Source organism: Parus major, chromosome 5 (assembly GCF_001522545.3).
Source record: "Parus major isolate Abel chromosome 5, Parus_major1.1, whole genome shotgun sequence".
Classification (NCBI taxonomy): domain Eukaryota; kingdom Metazoa; phylum Chordata; class Aves; order Passeriformes; family Paridae; genus Parus; species Parus major.
In genome coordinates this window covers 44,940,484-44,961,571 of record NC_031774.1, presented here as the reverse complement: position 1 = coordinate 44,961,571, position 21,088 = coordinate 44,940,484, and the positions used below count along the sequence as shown (strand labels likewise).

The window sequence follows — 21,088 nt, the reverse complement described above, 5'->3', positions numbered from 1 at the left end:
TTAACTCTAGGAGGTTACAGGAAGGGCTAGTAGCTACAAGATCTGCTGGACAGTGTGACGCATCAGTAACCATCAAGAGGGTTTGCTGGTGGGAGGGGAAGGTGCAGTAAGGCTGCCTTGCATTAGGAAGAGATGGACAGAGCAAGGTGATGAGCAAAAGGAGTTGGTTGCTTGCTGAATTTCTGGAGATTTTTGACTACAGAAAGCAAAGTGAATATCAAAAGCATTTGGTGCAAATCAGAAGTAAGTACAATACAGTGATAAAAGACAGCTGTCAGATCAGTCAGATGTCTCTATCTATGGTCACTGAAGGAATGTAGGTATCCTTAAGATACTTTTCCACAGCATCTATACTGTGTTTTATTAAAATACTTTTGTCTTGAGAGAGTAATAATAGAGCAATAGGGAATGAATTGATCTGCTCTTTTTTTTTGTACTTCAGTTTTGCCTTCCTGATGTTTATTTTGGTTATTGTGACTTCTGAGACATTTTTAGCTAGTATTTCTTTCTTAAGCAGAGTGCCTGTGAATGTTTCAGAATCTCATGTCCGAGGCCACAGAAAATATTATTTTACTGAAGAGGAATGGGATAGTGAATTTTCTCAGAGGAGATAAGTTTTTGAATGATTGTTTGTATCTGCATCTAGAAGAAAGGAAATTATTTCTTATGGCAGCTGAGAGATGGTCATGAGGAAAAGGAAGCCATTATTAATTAATCATCAATTATTATTTTAATATTTATGTAGCACTGTGTGACTGGTGCCCCACAGGGATGGCAGATCATCTCTCTGCCTGAGGAGCCTACATTCTAAATTTAGCCATGGTGATGGCTGCTCATGGCAGATGATGTGTTTTCATCATTCCCTGCTCTGCCTCAGCTTTTCAGTTGAATCCCATTTTAATTCCCCATCGCCAATAGAGGGAAGCCTGCACTAAGCAGGAATGGCAAGATCAGAGTCTGTAAGAGTACAATCAATGCAGTAAACAGAGAGGCAGGATTAGAGGTCTGATCTCAGAGTTACATCTTGCAATCCTTACCCAGAATTGCAATAGTGTAAACAAAATCTTTCCAAGAATAAAGAGTGCAGGATTTAGTGCCAATTTGGAAAGACCTACCCTTTCTGGGCCCTCAGTCTGATGTCCAAGTAAAGTTTTGGGGTTTTTTTCAAAGTCCTTACATTTACATGCTTAATGGTGAGACCTGGCCTCCATGGACCTGGTGGCAGCCATACTGGGATGTTTCTCTTACTGGTGTTTTCCCTGACCTTACCTTGTGCTGATGTCTCATTCCTGTTTCTGTGCTTTGAAGGTGTTCCTGGATGCACTTGGCTGGCAGCAGTCAGTAGGGTAATAAACTCTGATAGATGTATTCTGATAAAACCCATGTATTCAGATTGTAAGAATTAGATACATCACAAGGGTTGTATCACAAGGGTGTAAGGTGGCAGTTCCACAAAGTCTCAAATTGGGCTCTGTGATTCAAAGAATACGTTTATGTGGCAGCCTCATGAAGTGGAGTAGATTTGAAAAAGCAACTGAAAATATGCAGTTCTGAGAGAAACCAGCATTTATGTAAAGTACCTATCGTTGTCAAAGTGTGGTGTAGTGGCTAGAACAGAAAATGAGAGTAAAACAGTCTAGGGTTTATTTTTGGCTCAGGCATATCTGTACTGAAGTCAAATTAATTGGAGCTAAATACAGAAGTCTCTCCTTATACAGGATTTTTGATCCACTTTCAGAACTCTGTTAGAGATATGTACTGTTTTATTTTTCTAGAGGATGATCTAAAAGCATGGAAGGAAATTGCTACATTTTGTATTAATGTATGCAAGTTTTTTCCATAAGCATGAGAGTTAGCATGAGATGTATGACTTCTGTGCTGGGAGGGATAAATGTGTGGAAATCTATAGCTATTGCCAGGTGCCAGTCTTAATCAGAAATCTGTTGGCTTCACTGAAATTTTGCATAGATATTTTCCCCTGTCAGGTGACCTACTTAAGTAGAAGAATACTGTATAACAGTCTTACAGACATTTCTGGGCAGAGAGTCCCTGTTCAGCAGAGTAGAAGTGCAGGACAAAAAGACGTATTTTCATTTATTGGTACATTTTCATTAATTTAAATAAAAAAAAAAAATTGAATAAAGGAAGTTAAATATTTTGAATGTGACTTTTGCTTGTTAAAAAGATTCTTTAAAGAACCAAACCAAAATAATCTAATGTCTCCAGGGGAATGCCTGCATAGTGAGGTATCCCAAAAAGGTTTCCCAGTGCACTCCTGGGGAGTTCTTTTGAAGAAGTTCAGCCTCCTGGACAGTGAGTTTATCTCTGAAACATTGTTTACAGGAAGTGTCATGGTTTGGCTGTCCCTATAGCATATTGTGCAGGGGGTAGCAGATATATCCTTAGAGATTACCACAGGAGAGGATGTTGTAGTTCCCTTTTGTTTCAACTTGCTTCCAAATTGAGACAGTTGCTCCAATGTACTTCTAAGAGTGAGACAAGAGACAGTGTAAGCATATGGGCAGTGGGTTCTGCAGAGACATGATTTGACAGTGGTTTCATCTTTCTGGGCTGGCTCAGGCCTCTGCTGCATTGAGTGTTCTCTCTGTCTGCACAGAGCTGGGCATATTCCCTTTGGGGATCAGTACCTCATAGAAGTAGGACCTAATCACCTAACCCAGTACTTGCAATGCACAGTCCTGAAATAATTCACAGAAAAAAAGTGTTGTATAACAGGGTGTGTTACTGTCTTGATCACCTGATGAGAAAAAAAAAGCAGAGCTAACAGAGGAGAGGGAGACACCAGTTTGGTTGCCTGTGTTGCCATCTCCTGCTGGCAGCAGAGCAGGATGGGCACAGGACTAAGCGCAGCCACAGGTGGTTTGGCCATTCTGGTTTGTATAATGGCCAAGGCCTGGGTACACCCAGGACCATGTTCATTTCTGTGCAGGACAGTGCCCCTAGACAAGCATCTTGTGAGATGAGCATTCTGCTGTAACTGCCCTCCCTTCTCACAAGCGCTGTCAGAGGTGAGAGAAGCAAACGTTCAGGCAGGGCTGTAAGATGGCACTTTTGAAAGTACCTGAAGGCTGAAGCAATACTAACTTCACTGAAAGTCATTTAAAAGTCAAGGAGACTTGGGCTTTTAAATCTTTCTAGTGCTTTTCTTACAAGTTAGCATCAGTATTTGAAAATCTAATCTATTAGCTGTGCCTCCATTGCACCATCCATCTGAGGATCTCTAATCAAAGCTATAAATATCTATAAATCTGTAATACCTTATGAATTCTCTATATTGACTTGAATTTTGGGATGTTTACTGTATGAATGTATTGATTTAGGTTAACAGGAAAAATAACCCAGTCAGTAGTAAAAGCTGATGGTAAATCAGCCCAATTCAGGTAGGTGACAGGCAAGACTGGAGAGATTAAGCAGGCAAAGGCCAGCAAGTCAGTCTGAGTGGCTTGTGGGGCCAGTCCATCTTCTCCTCGCTGGGACAAGGGGGAGTCCAAGGGAGACCTGCTGAGGGGAGAGCAGTGTGTCCTGAATCAGCTGTAATCATGTTACCATCAGGTGACACAAGGTACACCCGTCTGCTCTTCTTTAACTTGCTGTTAAGCAACACCTCGGATTTAAAGGCACTGACAGAAGTCCAGTAGAGTCCTTGCAGATGGTTAGGTAAATAGGGCTCACTCTCAAGGTCCTGCTTCTCATACCAGGGCTGCCTGTCCTGGTAGGAGCAGCTGCAGGATTGTGCCCTGGGAAAAAGTGTGGTGCCTCACACCCCAGGGAGGTGCAGTCAGAACAGCAGAGGTGTCACTCACCGCAGCACACTTCTGGGGAAAAATGACCATGGGTTATCCAGTGCAACAAGCTGGTATGGACCTGTACCGTGTTGCCTGAAGCCATTCTGTAGACTGCAGGGAAAAATATTAGTGATCTGCAGGAAAAGCCAGACTCCCTGACATGGATGTAACATTAGGCTTAGCTGCAAGACCAGAAGCAGTAGAATTTGTAACCTGAGTATCTTCTTTTCTGGTTGAGCTCCTTGGGATATTAACTCGGGTTGTTCTAACTCAATTCTTTAATCCTTGTGGTTTATAAAGCAAAAGAGCTTTCTTTCTCTGTTAATTTCTAGTATATTACTTTCTTGTTTTAAATAAAGCTCCTGCTCTATTTTTGAGTAACATAATGAGTGAAAAATGACTTTATTCATCCTGGTGGCAGGACAGCAATTTGTTACACTGCCAGCTAGAGGACCTGGATCAGAAACAAATTTGGGTTCCCAGGCTCTATGCCAGAAAAGCTGAGACATATTTTTGAGGTGATGTACTTGGACTCTAGGGGGAGATTGTTGACTGAACTGAGCTGCTTTCACAAACATCCTGCCAGCTGAGCCTTGACACACTGCTGGTCTTTGCCTCAAATGGGCAAGTCCCCTGCCCCACACTGTGCACTGCAGCTAGGAACTGCTCCCAGGAGCTGGAAGTGCAGGTGAAGAATGCAGGATGCTTGCAGCAGAAATTAAGTTCATGCTTTCACACTTACTTATCACTTATTATTCCACTGATCCAAGCTCAAGGATCATGTACAATGATGACTGAGGGTTGTTGGAGGGGGGGGTTGTTGCCCTTTTCACGTGGGGCCAGAGCTGAAACTTGAGCAGAAGATGACGCAAGGCCATTGCTTCCCACATGACCACCCCAGACTTGACCTAGTTCCACTTTACCCTTTGAAAGCACTCCCTCTCTGTTACTTCCCTGAAGCCCTTCCTACCATGCTCCATGGTGCTTCCTCATCTCCCAGACCATTTCCACCTTGGCCATGCTCCTGATATCTTAGGCAGATGGCAAGGTGGAAGCTGGAGGCACGGACTTCTAGTGGAGCAGCCCTGAGAAGTTTGGTAGCTCTGAAGCTGCAGCTTTTTTAAAGGACTGAACCTGCTTAGGGCCTGATCTGTTTCAGTTATTGTTTGTGTGAGGCAGCATCTTCCAGCTGCTGTTCTCTTCATGGATAAAGATATTGTCAGCTGGAATGATCTGCTTCCACATTTTGTATAGACATATTAAGTGCTTGGAAAAGCTCCAGGTACTTCAAGTGAGTCTGTAATGGGAAAACCTACAGGCTGAGACTACAAGGGTGAACATGTTGTTAGGACTATTTTATAAAAAAAAAAACCCTCCTTTTTCTTTTATCTGGGTAGACACAATACTGATAATTATGACTGTATGATTAGATGGTCATTGATAGGTATGTTTATGTATTATTTTCTGATGTTTATGTAGTTATTTCAGAGGGTGAAATACAGGTTATTAGTAGCACTGTTGGAGCAGTAGGATGGTACTATAAAATCAAGAGAAGTCTGCATAGACCTGAGTCATGTGTCCTAGATATACAATAATTACCATAATACACAAGAAATGGGGTTTTCAAGCAAAGCTATGAGGTGACATGTTTAAAGCAAAGGAAGAATTTTTTTCACACAGTCAATAGTTAAAACATGGAACTTCTTGCTGCAGCCTGCGGTTGATGCTGAAGCTTACAGGAACCTTTTTGAAAGTTGATAGGAAAAAAGTATCTTTGGGTTTACAGCATACCACGACATCTGACTGCATCTTTAGCTTCAGCTTTTAAGCAGTAGGTCTCTGGAAATACAGAAGAATGCTTCAGAGTATCACTGTGCATTTGCCCTGTTCTTCCTTAGGACATGGCTGGAACAAGGATGTGGCCAAGAGGAGCTTTGCTCTGACTGGCTTCTTCAACTCTTACAGTAAGCATTAAATGGAGTTGTGTGACAGGGAGGTAAGGAAGAAATAAAGATAGAGGGTTGGATGCTGATTAGCACTGGCATAAATCCAAGGATGCAATCAAATAGTGCACAAAGCCACAGAGCACTGGGGTACCTGAGGACAACTTCAGCCCAGCTCCCTAAGGACTCTGCAGGCACCAGCATCACACTTCCTGCTCAGTAAGGCAAGCACAGGCATAAATTTCCACCTGGCCAATTTCAAGATCTTATTCCATCTGTCCAACCTATGAAAGAAGAAATGGCACAAGGGGAACCCATTAACTTCAATAAGGACCTCTTTTGGGTACTGATGGCTAAAATCCTAGTCTTGAACAGAGTTGAGCACACACTTGCCGTGGTGTGTACATTCACACACACAAATACATCTATCACCAAGGGCTCAGCTGCAGACTCACACTTAACATGTCAGTGCAGCATGTCTCTGGCACCCTAAATCTGATGTGTATGTATAGGAATTCTGAGTCAACCCTGGCTGTGTACAAGAAGTATGCAAGACCAGAGCTGTAGCAGAAAAAGAGGTAGGAAGTTACTGATGGCAGTGCTCGTTTCAGCCCATTTGTTTTGCCTTCTCCATTTTTGTAGAGGTTGTGACAATGGACAGAAATACATAAAAGTAAGGGCAATGTGTGTATTCTCTGGCTTCATCTGGTCAACACATAGAGATTTTCTCACTCAGCAAAGTGACTACCCTGTAATCACTGGGGCTTATAAATCTTGGCCTTCTTTTATTTGGTTGGGACCTTTGTGTGGTAACGGATGAGCAGAGGGGCAATTTCTTTCATAAGGAGTTGAGTATTATGCAATTTAAAGGGGCCACAGTTTTTCCTGTTTGTTGAAGCTATGAGTTTTTTGCTTTGTGAACACCTGAATTTTCTACTGCAGGTAAGAAATACCTACAGTTTGTTGTAATAATACGACCAAAGCACAGAGTAGCCCAGCATTCCCCACAGACTGGCACATGCTAGGATCTTAAGAGCTATGAGGTTATGTTGTTTGGAGAGCCAAAAGGAAGGAAGAGTAGCAGGACCAGTTTTCCAGTAGAAATAACAGCCACAGAATGGCTTTGAGTTGAGCTGCATTTGCCCTGGTACCCAGCATAATTCCGCTGCCCTTGCCTCAGCAGCATCAGCTGGCCCCAAAGTGGTGCCAGCGTTACCCAGTGCTGGCTGTGTGCCCTACCTACGCCAGTCTCGCAGGAGTTTGCAGAGACTGGGATCTGAGAAACCCTCTCAGGTGACCTCTTAGGTCAAAGCCATCCAGGGCACTCTCAGCAAGAGTAGTGGCATTGACCAGTCAATAGATTCACCGACACTTGTAGCCAAGTTTTGACTTTGTTGCACTCAGTTAAAAGCTGTCCCGCCGGTTTGTTTGCTGATCCTCCCCCAGATCTGGCATTCCTGTGATTATGTAGCCAGCTGTAGTTTGTTATTATTTAGACCGAACCATGCCTTGGGCAAAACTGACATCACTGCTGGGCCTCATTAGGGAAATTAGGAGCAGGGTGTGGGGAGCTGGCTGCAGGAGGTGCCACTGTTTCCCACCGCTGAACTGGGAGGTGAACACCCCTCGCCAGGCAGGTTAGTGGGGTCTGTGGTTTCAATGTAGTCCTTTGCCACCACCTTGTAGTTGCAGGCGGGGTCGGAGGCTCACTAGGTGGAATGCCTTGGTTTTAGCTGGGATAGAGTTCATTTCTTCCTAGCAGCCAGTAGAGGTCTGTGTTTTGGATTTAATATGAAAATGATATTGATAAGACACTGATGTTTTAGGTGTTGCAGTGCTTACCCTAAGTCAAGGATATTTCAGTTTCTTGTGTTCTGACAGTGAGCAGGTCCAGAAATAAACTGGAAGGGAGCACAGCCAGGATAGGTGACCCAAACTGGCCAAAGGGATATTCCATGCCATCAAACATCATGCTCAGTGTGGGGGGAGATAGGTGCCAGGGGCTGATCACTGCAGGGGTACGGGCTGCACATCAGTCAGCAGGTGGTGAGCAATTGTATTGTACATCACTTGTTCATCTATTATTATTACTATTATTATTACCTTTATTTCAGTCATTAAATTGTTCTTAACTCTTGAGCGTTATCTTTTTCTAGTTTACCTTCCCATTCCAACTGGGACTGGGGAGCAGTGAGTAAGTGGCTGTGTGAGACTTAGCTGCTGACTGGGGTTAAAACACAACAGCTTTTGAAAAGTCAACATGCATGCTATATGATTTAGGCTGTTCCACTGCTGTCTTGTGTTTGCTTTTTTCTAACCACCATTTTAAAGAGCAGTTACTAACGGGGCAACATGGTTTCTATGCATCTCTGGTAATTCCAGAATCATGGATTTAAATAAATGAAGACTAATCACATAGTTTTTGGTAGGTGATAAAGTCCCTGTCTTCAAATACTGCAAAATTCCTTTGTCTCCTTAGTTACATTGACAGTTTGGAAGAAAGAGAGTGATTAGTGAAATCTGGAATAATTATTTCATTTGCAAACTTATTTTGCTAACCATTTTTCTTTTCTTGTGTTTAAATATCACCTTGATGTTGCCTTATGTCTCCCATACTTTACCTTACTTTATATCCTACTGGACTTTAGCTATGTAATTCCTGGCTTTCCCTTTTATCTAGTTGTTCCTGACCTTTGGAGTTGATTGTGTAACCAGAAGTGTAAGTTACGTTTTCCCACTAAAGATCAGACATGTCATATAAGACATTGTCTTCAATATCACTCTGTAGTTCATTCTGTCTTGCTAGTTCAACCTGCAACAAGTTACTAAAGTTAACTTATAAATAGTGTGAGTAATTTATCTGATGAACAGTACTGTTTGAAAGAGTAAATGCTTGTTCAAGCCACCACAGCAGCAAACTCCACCACTCGTGTTGTTAACATCCAACCATTATCTGCCTCTTACTTCATCCTAAACAGGATAACAAAAGCATTCTTACAAATGGACTGTTTCTAAACATATCAGAAGCTTTCTTGGATCAGTACCTAAGAAATGAAACTGTGGGTTTTTTTTAAGACCTCAGTTTTTATTTTGGCACAAATTATAGATGTTCACAGAAATATCAGTAAGTGTGGGCTCTGGAGATGGGCTGCTTCTCATTACACATGCATGTGCTATTGTCTTCCTACTTCTTTAGACCTGGCCTTCATTTTGAGGTCAGACTTTAATTTCTGAAGAATGTAATTTAAAGCTACGTATAGTGCTTTGTGATTACCTGGAACTACTAAAGAAAAAGACTTGGCAGTGGCAAAATAAATATGTAGGAGCTGTAACTGCCTTAACTCTGCAGAGGTAGTAAAAAAGAAGGTCTAAACATTTGAGTGATTTTAACAAGGGGGCAGAAGTGAAGTGTCTGTTGCATTGCAAAAAGTTTTACAGGCAGAAGTTGACAACGCAGGAGGCTCCTGCTCCCTGTATTTAAAGTTTACTTTGCCATTTGTCTTGAGTGGGTTCAGTGTTGTAGTGAATAATTTATAGGCGGTATGAATGAGCTCATTAGTCACCTTTTCAGAGTTTATGTGAGTTTTGTGGTTGTCATTACATGGGTCTTCTGTTCACAGGCATGACAGAAGGACTGCTCGGCGGCTGCCTGTGCTGGCACAGCCCCGACTGGCCTGTCTGCTGCTGAAACCCCAGCTCTGCTGCCCAGCAGTGGTCCAATAACCTGCAGGGCCTTTTCCAGGGGTAGCTTATTTCTTTTTTCTTCATGTGGTGTTTGGTTTGATATTGTGTTGTTTTTATGTTGGCGGTGTTTTTGTTGAATAAATTGAAATTTTGTTGAATAAAAAAGAATATTGAAGATTATGTAACAGGTGATGTGGAAAAAGTAAAACCCCCTATTCACATACAAGCAATCAAAGTGACTTTTCTCCTCAAATGTTCTAAAAATTTTTGTTACAGCCTGTCTTGATTTTGGCTGTGATGGAGTTAATTTTCTTCCTAGTAGCTGATACAATGCTGTGATTTGGATTTATTATGGGAATGACATTGGTAACACACTGCTGGTTTAGTTGTTGCTGTGCAGTGCTTAGCCCAAGTCAAAGGCTTTTCAGTTTCCCATGCTCTGCTGGCAAGCAGGTGCACAAGAAGCTGAGAGAGAGCACAGCCAGGACAGCTGACTGCAACTGGCCAAAGGGATAATCCATATCAAAGAACATCATGCCCAGTAGATAAACTGGGGGAGTTGGCTGCAAAGGGCTGATCACTGCAGGGGTACGGGCTGGGCATTGCTCAGCAGGTGCAATTGTATTGTCCATAATTTTTTTTGTCCATCTTGGGATTTGTTTCTCTCTCTGTCCCCCTCTCTCGTATCTTCCTTTTCACTACTACTATTAATGTAATATTGTGCTTTATTTCATTTATTAAGCTGTTCTTATCTCACCTCACAGGTTTTATGTTTTTGTGATTCTCCTTCTCATTCCACCAGGGGTGGGAGGAGTGAGTAAGCACATGCATAATACTTAGTTACTGGCTGGGCTTGAACCACAACATAGCCATAACATGTTTTTGTCCTTGAAATGCTTATGGAAGTGCTAAACTGTGCTGGAACTAGCTGAACCTAGGAAAAGGTCTTAACTATCAATGTTTACAAGACTTCAGATTGAAAGAGAAAAACATTCACAAGATTATTTCATAGTGCTTCAGCAGCTGAGGCCCACCCCATCCTTGTGGCATCCCTGTGAGAAAGCTGTGGAATGTGAAATTTGCCTGCAAAAAGTCTGTGAGGTGCCCAGGTGCACCATACCTCCCGAATCACTGCAGCTGCTCACTGAAGTTACCTGTTGCCAGAAAGACTGGGCAGTGCCCAAAGGCCTGGCAGAATTTCATGTCCCAGTGAATAAGTCAGTCCATTACAATAATGCACTCTTGTCACTGTAGAGAAGCCAAAAGCTGCTTGCAGGGAAACCCATCTCACAGGACATGACTGTAGCAGTCAGGGGAGTGGTTCTTTTGCCACAGAAGTTGTTGCTGGGATGTGAATACTTGAGCTGTGCTTTTTTGCTATGCCAGCTTTCCTTCTTCCTACCAAAATCTTGCTTACCTGCTCTGCCTGATGGCTGCTCTCCAGTTCAGCCTTGGAGGCCACCTCACTTGTGGCTGTGGAGGGGAACATAGGACAAGACAGAACGTTTCTGCAGATGGTACTGACTCTTTTTAGTCCTTCCACTGCTGTTTTTCATTGCCTTCCATTCCTTACTCTCTGGTGCTTTTGGTGGGCTGGTCTGTAGCACTAAAAACACACCAAGGATAGAAATCTGCTTATTCATTTTATGGCACTGAGCATGTTTCCCACAACCTGCACTCTCTCAGCATCTTTTTACAGACACAATTGTAGGTCAGCACAGCCACGCTTGTGCTTTATGCCTGCACCACCTCATACAGGCTCTCATAGTTGTCTCTGCGTTGTTGCAGTTTGGGAATCTGAATTTCACAGGATTTCCTCCGGGAACAGTGTTCAAGAAATGTACAGGAAGAGTAGAGCCAAGTAGTGAGTAGAGGAAAGGACCCTGGAATATCCTGTGCTACAAAAAGCTGGGAAACAAGCCGGGACTCACAAGTATAGTTGTGGCTAGGAAATGCACCTGGCACAAGCAAATGGTCAGAGAATAATTGCCTTCTGGCTCACAGCAGTAGTGATGGTAAACTACGTTTAGTGTCAGTTGCCGAGAACTTCAGTTGATGAGGTGTGAACAGAAACTTCACTACCTGTGAGGTCCTGTTGCAAACTGAATTTTGCATGCATAGATACACAAATAAAAGACAAATTCATAAAATAATTGATGCAAAGTGAGGAGTTTCTATTCAGGAAAGCTGAGGCAGAATTTGAGATATTGGCTTGAAATAATTTTCTCTTAGTTTCAGAAATTCTACTTGGCAATGCAGTTTGGGAGCTTTATAAAAATAAGATGGTTTTCCATTGTCGTTTTCCCCAAAACTTCTGATCTTTACTTGTTTGCAATGTTGATTGCTGCTTTTCCTCCACACTGCTTTTGAGAAGACAAATACAATTGATATTTGGTTCTGCTGATGACTTGTAAGTTTAATTTCACCTGGCAAGTGGTGAATACTGATGTTGAGATAGTGCCAGGCCACATCTTGTGGCATTACATCTTTACAACAGATAGCAGAGTCTGAGTACCAAACTCCAGAACAGTTCTTTAATTTTTCAGCCTCTTTAAACACTGCAACTGTACTGGAAATACTGGCTTGTATTACAGCTAATGTATCAACTGAGTTAGGTGAGTTCAGACCATATAGCAGAAGACTCCAGTAAAGATATGTTTATCCCAGTGATATTTTGCTTTCCACTGACTAGGCTATTAAAATAAGCTTCACTGGCAGAAGCTTCCCTTTCCAAGTATGAGCTAGGTTTGTACTTGGGGTCCTTGTATGTTGGGTAATTACACTGTGAAAGCATCTCTCATATGGACCCATTTTAACAAATATACGTAGGACAAATGAGTATGCATGATGCTCTCCCCTCACCACACTCATGCATAGAAACACAACTGCTGGTAGCTTCTCAGCTGTATATAATTTTAGTACTAAGTATACTCATTTTCCTAGAAACTGCAACCATTACTACAATAACATTGTAAATGTGCATACATTAATTTGTAAAAGAGCTATTTAATAAAAACGGTGGATTTTATTGGAAGAAATTAATTTTATTTTAGCCTGTGAAACAGAAATGCTGTAGATAGTTTTGTTTACTCACACTTCTGACAAAGCTTTGTATTGGTGCTCCTTTTCTCACAGATTCAGTTCTGTTTCTGTTGGGTTTTGCCTGCTGGGAAAAATGAGAACTTGAAGACTAATTAAATGCAAGGCTGGGAAAATGCTTTGTAAATCTGATTCCATGTTCTCAAGTGAATGAGCAAAAGATGGATCTATTGGTAAGCTGGAGTAAGCTGGGCCTTCACTGCATGTGCAGCTTATTGCTTAGTGCTTGCTGTGGGTGAAGAAAAGGGAGGGCATGCTTGCAAAAGCCATGGGATGGGCAGGCAGGGTATGACTGCACTCAGAACAGCTGGGAAGCCAGAGTTGCTCTCTTTCAGAGCAGTAGGTCACTGTTTGTCAGCCCATTAGGTGTGTTACCTCTGTATAGGGCAGAGACTCTGGTCTGTTCTGGTACTGTTCCAGGAATTCAGACACAGCTGTTTCTCTGCCCCAAAAGCAGGCGTAGAGCAAAAAACAAAAACAGGCTGGTCTGCTGTGGTTAAAAATAAAGAAGTGTTGATACTGCAGGAGAAGAATGCTGAGAACAGGAGTTGTGAAAGAGGAAATGGAGAAACACATACTGTATTCATGATTTAGTTTTTATAAGTTCTTGGAAGTGTTCAATGTGCTTGTGCTCTGTACAGGATTAAATCCGTTGCCTCAGAGAAAACAAGATTAGAAATATCAAGGCTGATGGGGACACACCAGTCATTCTGCATGGGGAAGAGCTGACACGAAATGAGATGGTCAGTGTACAGGTGTCAGGGCCTGAGATGTGTCCCACACTGAGGCTTTGATCACTAGAGTCAGCAGCCCTGTCCACATCACTCTTTGAAAAGTACATCAGGACCCTCAAGAATTAGGAGGTTTTTTTTTTTTTTTACAGCTGCATGTCTAATTCTAAATCCTAATGAGCAAACTTTGCTGGCAAACTTGCAACAAACTTCAGGGAAGAAATCTGACTCTGATGTAGTGAGAATAAACATTGACAAGGACACCGGTTGATAAAGACATGGCAGTGGGAGACGAAGTTAGGAAGACAGGCATAAAGGTGAAGATAGATAGTGCAGGACTGTTGAAGTGTGGCAGGTGAGGCCAGAAGGCAGAAAGTAGAAGTATTTAGCAAGGTCATGTGACATGGTGTCCTGCTTTTGACTGGAACAGTAGTGCTGTATTTTTGGATTCACTATGAGAATTAATTAGTTATCACACTGATGTTTTGTTGTTGTGTGCAGTGCTTGCCCTAAGTCAAGGACTTTTCAGTTTCCTGTGCTCTGACAGTGAGCAGTGAACAAGAAGCCAGGAGGGAGCATGGCCAGGACAGGGGACCTGAACTGGCCAAAGGAATTTTCCAAGCCATACAGCATCATGCCCAGTACATAAACTGTGGGGGAATTGGCCAGGAGGGGCCCATTACTTCTTAGGGATGAGCATGGCATCAGTCAGCAGGTGGTGAGCAAATGTATTGTGTATTATTTGTTCCTCTTGGGTGTTATTCCTCTTTCTGTCTTGTATCATTACTGTCATCATCTTCATCATCATCATCTTTTATTTTGTTTGAATCATGAAACTATTCCTATCTCAACCCATGAGTTAAGGGTTTTTTTGTTTGTTTTTTTATTCTGATTCCTCACTGCGTGTGCGTCGTGGGGGGAGCAAGTGACTGTGTGGTATTTAGTCGCTATCTGGGGTTAAACCACAACACATGGTCATAATACTAGCAAAGAAAGATTTTCCCAGCAGAGATGGAGATTGAGGGGGGAAGATGAGCCTGTGAGCCCATGACCCTTGCTGTGCTTGATAGCTTGTGGGAAATTTTCAGGGATTCCAATCTAGAGGAGGATAAGAGATAAAGGAGTATAGGGAGATAGCTGGAAATCCTCATTAAATAAGATACTGCAACATCTGCAGTTGGTATTCTGAAATCTGAGTGGAAAGATTAGACTGTTGTATATTAGCCCACAAGGCTAAAGTGCAGCTCTGCACTGTTGGAACTTCTAACCAGCCCTCAGTACGGCAAGTACTTTGGTCTTGATGTACAAACAGTTCATCTGTCAGAGTTGCAAATCTTGTGCTAAATTAATTAGTATTATTGCTGTCTCAGAAATGGGGAAATCAACACCCTAATAAATCTGGGGGCTTGCCTGAGATTACAGCGAGTATTTAGTTACTTGATGGCCATACATTAGTTGTTCTGCTGCTGCTGCAGTCTCTAAGTCAGCAGTTAATGTTCCTTCAATGGAGCTGCATGAAACTGTGTGCTCCTTTCTTAAATTAATTGTATTCGGTATTCCAGTGAAGAGTCAGAAGTTGGGGAACAGTTTTCCCAAGAGGCAAGATAGTGTTTACCTTGTTGCTGGTATTCTAGTGCCCTGCAAGTCAGCAGCTCCAGTTGCTGTTGAGCTCAGGGGTAAGTGGGATCCAGGAAAGAGGCTGCCCCACACTGCCTCTCATGGGGCACCTCAGCAGGGAGCACCTGCCAGCCCTCCGACCCAGCGGGCAGTCTGCCCTGCCGCTCTCCTAACCTTCCATGCCACCTGCCTGTGCTTGGTCATGCCGGCTTTTCTGTCTACACAGCAAGTATCTCACAGTGGCCCTTCAATGCAATCTCTAGTGTGCACTCTGGGGAAATTCCTACCTGCCATGGAAAAACCAGAAAGCTCTGAAACGGATCATATTCCACCAATATTCACGGGGAATTTGGCCACTAATTCTGAACAGAAGTGAGCTGAATAGGATGCATACATTATGTATTCAGGGTATAATTTTCTTTGCATACTATCCTGCATCTCATGAGGTTTCCCCCTTCTCACTTCAGAAATACTTCTCATTAGCTGAATTCTTCTTGGTAGTCTTTCAAGACACTTGACTTTTACAAGTGATAATAAATGCAATAAATCTCCTTGCTTGCCAATAAAGAGGCATGTTGATTCACTCAGAAAAATGTCTGAAGCATTTGGAGTAAATTCAGGTGGGTGGAGTTATGACTTGATAATTTAGTTTGGGTTTGAAACCAAACGGCCATGAGATAAGAACTGTGTAAACTAATGGTCTTGCTGACTGTTGGAGCATTACGGCTGGTGGAGTCACAGGGCAGGACTGCCAGTGGGTAATGATGATACTCTGCTGCCTGATAGGTATTCTTCCCATTCTGCAATTCAGCTGCTGGTGTGTCTTGAAAATATGCAAGAATGTGAAATAGCAGTTCACTGGGTAGGGGAGGGAAAGCTATTGGCAAAAGAAGTCTTAGCTAGTTATGACAGGAATTTCTAGTTCCAGAGAATCAATGAAATGCTTCTTATCCCTGCATTTTGAGAATGAGGTGCTTGCCACTCTTATCTAAAACTCTAAATTTTGTGAGTGTTAAAGAGATTAAAGGAGGTAACCCATCCATTGGGAAATATTGCAGAATTCCCTAAAGGTCTTGAGGCAGCTGTAACTCTAACTTTTCTAAATAAAACAGCTAAAATGTTTTCCTTCCTGGCTTAGTGGCAATTTCTGTGTCCAGGGAAGACTGCACTGGGAAGGATACCTGCATTTCTGACTTAAGTGATATTGTTTATACATTTCTGCAGCAGGCATTTTCTATAGCGAAAGGAAAATTTATCTTAAAGCATGCTAAATCTGCAAGCATTGTGTACCCAGAGGGAAAACGTTTGATTTTTGTGGCCCAGCTATGAAACAATTCCGTGCACTTGTTTTGTGGGTAGACAGCAATACTTCAATTTTGCACTGCAAATCACTGAAGCTACCTGAGATCTGGCATGTAACATATAGGAGACTGTATGTTCAGCTAGTGCTGTCTAGACTGGACAACTTTATTTTTAAATCAAGTTGGCTCCCTTCAATTAGTTCAACTGATGGCAAGGGTTTTTTACTTAAGTAAATACTAGTTATGTGAGGGTATGATAGCAGAGGAGAAAATGCACCATTTTTCCTAACTGAGTCAAGCCTTCTTTTAGAGCAGATTTCCTTCAGGAAATATTTACACACAAACACACACACACACCCCTTCTCCCCCCACCCCCGGTCGGCAGTTGCTGCAGATTTCTGCAGTGACGGGGTTCTTTACTGTGCACCGCACACCCCCAGCAGCGGCCGTAGTTTGGCGATGCCCGGAGCCAGCAGCGGAGCCGCCGTGCCGGGATCCCGGCCCTGTCGCTGCCCGCAGGGCCCGGCTCCCGCTCGCACAGCGGGGCCGGTGCCTGGCTCCGGCCGGCGGACTCGTGTGTGCCGCCGGGTTCGCTCGTTTTCGGCAGGAATTACCTGCCGGTAAGGCACCTCCCTGCTGGGAGGGTGTTGAAAGATGCCTCCCTCGCTCCTCTTACGGCAGAGGTAGAAGTAGGGCCCCGCTATGCTAAGCCATGGGCTCCTGGGGCTCGTCGGTGCCTTCGGTGTACACCGCGGTTCAGCCGGGGTCGGTCTGGCCGGGCGAGGGGAAAGGAGACTCGCACAAGTGGGAGCGCCGCGGCTGCCGGTTCTCTGCGCATCAGGACTTCCCGAGCGCCTCCCGCCCGACCTCGGACACCCGCCCGCCCCCGGCCAGCGCCGCCGGCCCGGCACGACCCAGATGCCGGGCGGGGTCCAGGGTGGGCGAGCGCCCTGCAGGAGGGCACGGCCGGGTCCCCGCCGGCGGCCGGCAGGAACCACCGCCCTCCCCCACCGCCGGCGGCCCTCCCTTCCGCGGCTTCTCCCGTCGCGGCTGGCCCAGCCCACGTTTTCCCTCTCTCCCCTCCCTCCGTGGTCATGTGTCGCCTTTTTTGTTTGCAGTGGAAACAATTTCTCGCTCTCGGGCTCGCACCGAGGCGGACCGCTGCCCGTCGGGAGCGCGGGGCGGGCGTGAGGCAGGCGGGCCCCATGCAGGCGGCGGAGCCCCGTGCGCCGGGACCCCCGCGGCACCCCCGGGGCTCGGGCTGAGGCGGGGGCGCGCCATGCCCGGCTCCGTCAGATGAAACTTTGTGCCACTGCCATGAAGGGACCGCGGTGAAGCCGCCGCCTCCCGCCAGGTAAGTTGCTGTTGTTGCTGTTGTTGTTGTTGGCGGGGGTCGTGCGGGGCGGCGCGGGCCGGCCGCGGGGAGCGGTGCGGTGCAGTCCTGCCCGGTTCGGCCCGGCCCCGCGCCACAACTTGGTCGGGAGTTATGTGCGCGGCCCGGCGTGCGCGCCGCCGTGACCCCGCCGAGCCCGGCCGTGCCCGCGCCGCGGGGCCGCGCCCGGCCCGAGCTCGTCCCGCCGGGGGTCCCTGCAGCGCCCGCGCGAGGACCTCGGGGCGCGCGCGCGCACGTGCAGCGGGGCGCGCGGGGCCGCGCGGGCCGGTGACACCTGGCCGGCATTGGCGGGGTGCGCGGCGCGCGCCGCCCGGCCCGAGGAGCCCCGGTCGCCTGGCAACGCCATTGATTGGCTGCGGCCGCGGCCAATGGGCGCCCGCCCCCCGCCCGGCGGGTGCGGTGGGAGCGCGGGCGGGGCGCTCGCCCCGGTGCGCCCCCCCTCGGCCGCGGCGGGAGCGTGTGCGGGGCGCGTCCGCCGGAGCTCCTGCGGGTTAAACGCGTTCGTCCGGCCGTGGGCTCGGCCGTCACCGGCGCTCCTTTGTCTGTCGGTGGGGCGCCGCTGCAGCCGCCATGGGCCTCGCTGCCCCCCCGCCCCCCCCCCGGTGTGGTCCCAGTCGGGCTCCGCCGCCGCGGGGGCTGCCCTGGGCACCCCGCCCGCCCGACCCGCTGGGAGCCGCTCTTCGGTCGGGCGCCGCCGGACTTCCCTGCCGGCTCTCCGTGCCGGCCCGAGGGGGCTCCGCGGGGCCGCGGCCGCCCGGTCACCCCCGCTGCCTGGAGCGGGGAGAGAGAGACGGGGGAAAAAAATCATGAAGTGATACGGCCCTTTGGGAGGATACTGGCAAATAAGGAAATTAAACAGAAAGAGAGCAGCATGTTGTCATAGCAACAGTGCAATTAAATTACTTTACTGTCAGCCATCATATAATTTTCCTGTTTGGAAGCTCATGGGACGGAACTTCCATTTGGAGTCAAAGTTGACTGTGCGGTGTAGGTAGGCAGTGCCAGTGCCCCTGGACGCTGGCAATTCCCTTGTTTACCTTCTGGTTGCGCTGGATGCAGTTTTGAAAACTAGGAAGTGGGGCCGACACACGCTTGGCCTCCTGGTGTTTATATCTGCCTCGGCGTTTTTTCCTTTTCCAGATACTTACTCATGTAAAACTGCACATTTTCACTGAACATGTTGAGTGTATTGATGGGTTTCTGTGCAGAAAAGTTTGTGTGTTTCATTTTCAGTAAATATATGCTTTGGTGTAACTTCTTTATAGAAAGACCCAAAGAACATAAAAGTTTTCATTTTTGCCCATTTATGACAGCTAAATTAAAGTCTGTTATTTCTCTTCCCCATAATGGCTGTGTTTTTCTGTTTTTCCCTGCAGATAGATAGTTCATTCTGTTACCTGCAGTTTGTTTTTTTTTTCTTTTCATTTACGGTATTGACTGTGTGACTGCATGACTTCAGGTAACTGCTAGGGTTATATTTTAGGTACAGGGAATAATTTTGGTTTTGTTCCGTGTTTGTTCAGAAAGTTTTGTCCATTAAAATTATGTTATTAACTCAGTCTGCTTTTTGTTTCACTTCTGTTCATGTCTCCAGACCTAATTCCTGGCAGTTTGACTATATGTTGAAGCTAAGGGACCCTGTCTCCTGCTACTGAAGTAGAATTATTGGGCTCACCTGCTTCTCTCTAATTGGGCTGGGGCAATCAAACTTTACTTTGCTTCTGAAGTGCTTGAGTTGTTCAAAATGTTAGTGCTCACAGGTGTCTCCCCAGGGCCTGCTGGTGCAGTACCCTCAGCAGCTCATCCCACCTCTCCCATGCTGTTGTTGAGTGTTACAGAGGTCCTTCTGACTCTTGTTTTCTATTGTGTTTTAAATAAGTTCAGCTTATGTTAAAATCTTCTCTTGTTTACATACATTCTTAAAGTCCTCTATTGCTCTGGCACTTGTTTCTCCATTTCTTGGCCCTGGGCCCAAAACTACCGGGTGTTGCTTTCCCTCCTACTTTCTCCTGACCTTGCTGGTTGTGAAGTTCTGCTCTCATTTTCTGGTTTTGGTGTAACCAAGTCAGATTGGATGTTTGTCTGCCTAGGCCATTAGGCAGAGTGATTTTAATCATGGTGCTGTTGTATTGTCCTCAAATGTGAAACAGCTGAAATTAATCTGAAGCAACTGGCCGTAAGTCACTCTTCTCTCTCTCTTTTTTTTTTTTTTTTTTTTTTTTTTTTTTTTCCCCAGTTCACATCCTTATTAAAGTGGTACAATTGGAGTATTCAATGGTTTGAAAACACTGTTTCCTCTTTAAAGAGACATGGTTTGGAATTTCCTGTGTGGGGCTTCATGTGCCTGCAGAACTGAGGTGTATCTGGATTATGATCTCATTCCCTCAACTGAAATTTCTTCTCTTGTGCTGATTTCAGATTATTTTACTCAACTGTTGTGTATGAGTGTTATGTGAAACTGTCATGTTTAATACAGATGGCAAAAGGCCAAGTGACCAGTTAGGGAAAAGCTCAAAATGTTACACAGGATCTTTCTATGAGCTAACTTTTCTCTCTTTCTCCCTTTTCTTTGGATTCACTCTCCCAGGAGCTGCTGTCTAAATGGGTCCAGTCATGCCTCCCAGTAAGAAACCAGAGGGCTCAGGAATTAGTGTTCCCAGTGGATTGAGCCAGCGTTATCAAGATAGTGATTTATCAAAGGCACTTCATGATGATGAGGACCTAGATTTCTCTTTGCCTGCCATCAGATTAGATAAAGGGGCCATGGAAGATGAAGAACTAACTAATTTGAACTGGTTACATGAGAGCAAGAACTTGCTGAAAAGCTTTGGGGACTCGGTGTTAAGGAGCGTTAGCCCTGTTCAGGACATTGGTGATGACACACCGCCGTCTCCTGCCCACTCTGACATGCCCTACGATGCCAAGCAGAACCCCAACTGCAAACCTCCTTATTCCTTTAGCTGCCTCATATTTATGGCCATTGAGGATTCACCAACCAAAAGACTGCCTGTAAAGGATATATACAACTGGATCTTGGAACACTTTCCATATTTTGCAAATGCACCTACTGGATGGAAAAATTCTGTGAGACATAATCTATCCTTGAATAAGTGTTTTAAGAAAGTGGACAAAGACCGAAGTCAGGTGAGTGTGGAACCATGGAAACCTATCTGGCTCTGAAAATAATCACCTGCTAATCCCAGAATATGTCCTTAACCATGAAATACAGAATATGCAACTCTGTGCCTGGTAACGTAGTTGATTAAGTTCAGAGAGCCAGCATTTCTTTAACATTGCTCATTCTGATTTTATTAAATTCATTGTCTAGACATCTGTAAGAAAGTGTTCAGTGTGTGTGTGTGTTTTTTCCCCCCAGCTGGTGTCTTCATGCGTAGTGGTTAAATATTGTTTTTAGCCATCATGCTGTGGTAATGGTTTCCAGCTATACTAGATGAATGTAATCATGTTATAAATAGGCTGCTTGCTGTTCTTGGCTTATACAAATGTATAGTGA

At 45.1% G+C, this 21,088-nt stretch overlaps 1 protein-coding gene across 7 annotated transcripts in view; it reads left to right on the top strand.

Moving 5' to 3' along the window:
- FOXN3 (forkhead box N3) overlaps nt 1-21,088 on the top strand; it is a 172,570-nt gene that overhangs the window by 17,192 nt on the left and 134,290 nt on the right. For 6 of the 7 annotated variants that reach the window (XM_015630891.1, XM_015630890.1, XM_015630889.1 and 3 more), the window contains exon 2: nt 20,162-20,718. In XM_015630891.1, the coding sequence (XP_015486377.1) occupies nt 20,176-20,718 (543 nt within the window). In that variant the 5' untranslated portion in view covers nt 20,162-20,175. Of the gene's footprint in view, nt 1-17,334; nt 17,536-20,161; nt 20,719-21,088 lie in introns of those variants that run through there. The other variant, XM_015630885.3, reaches the window with a different exon arrangement.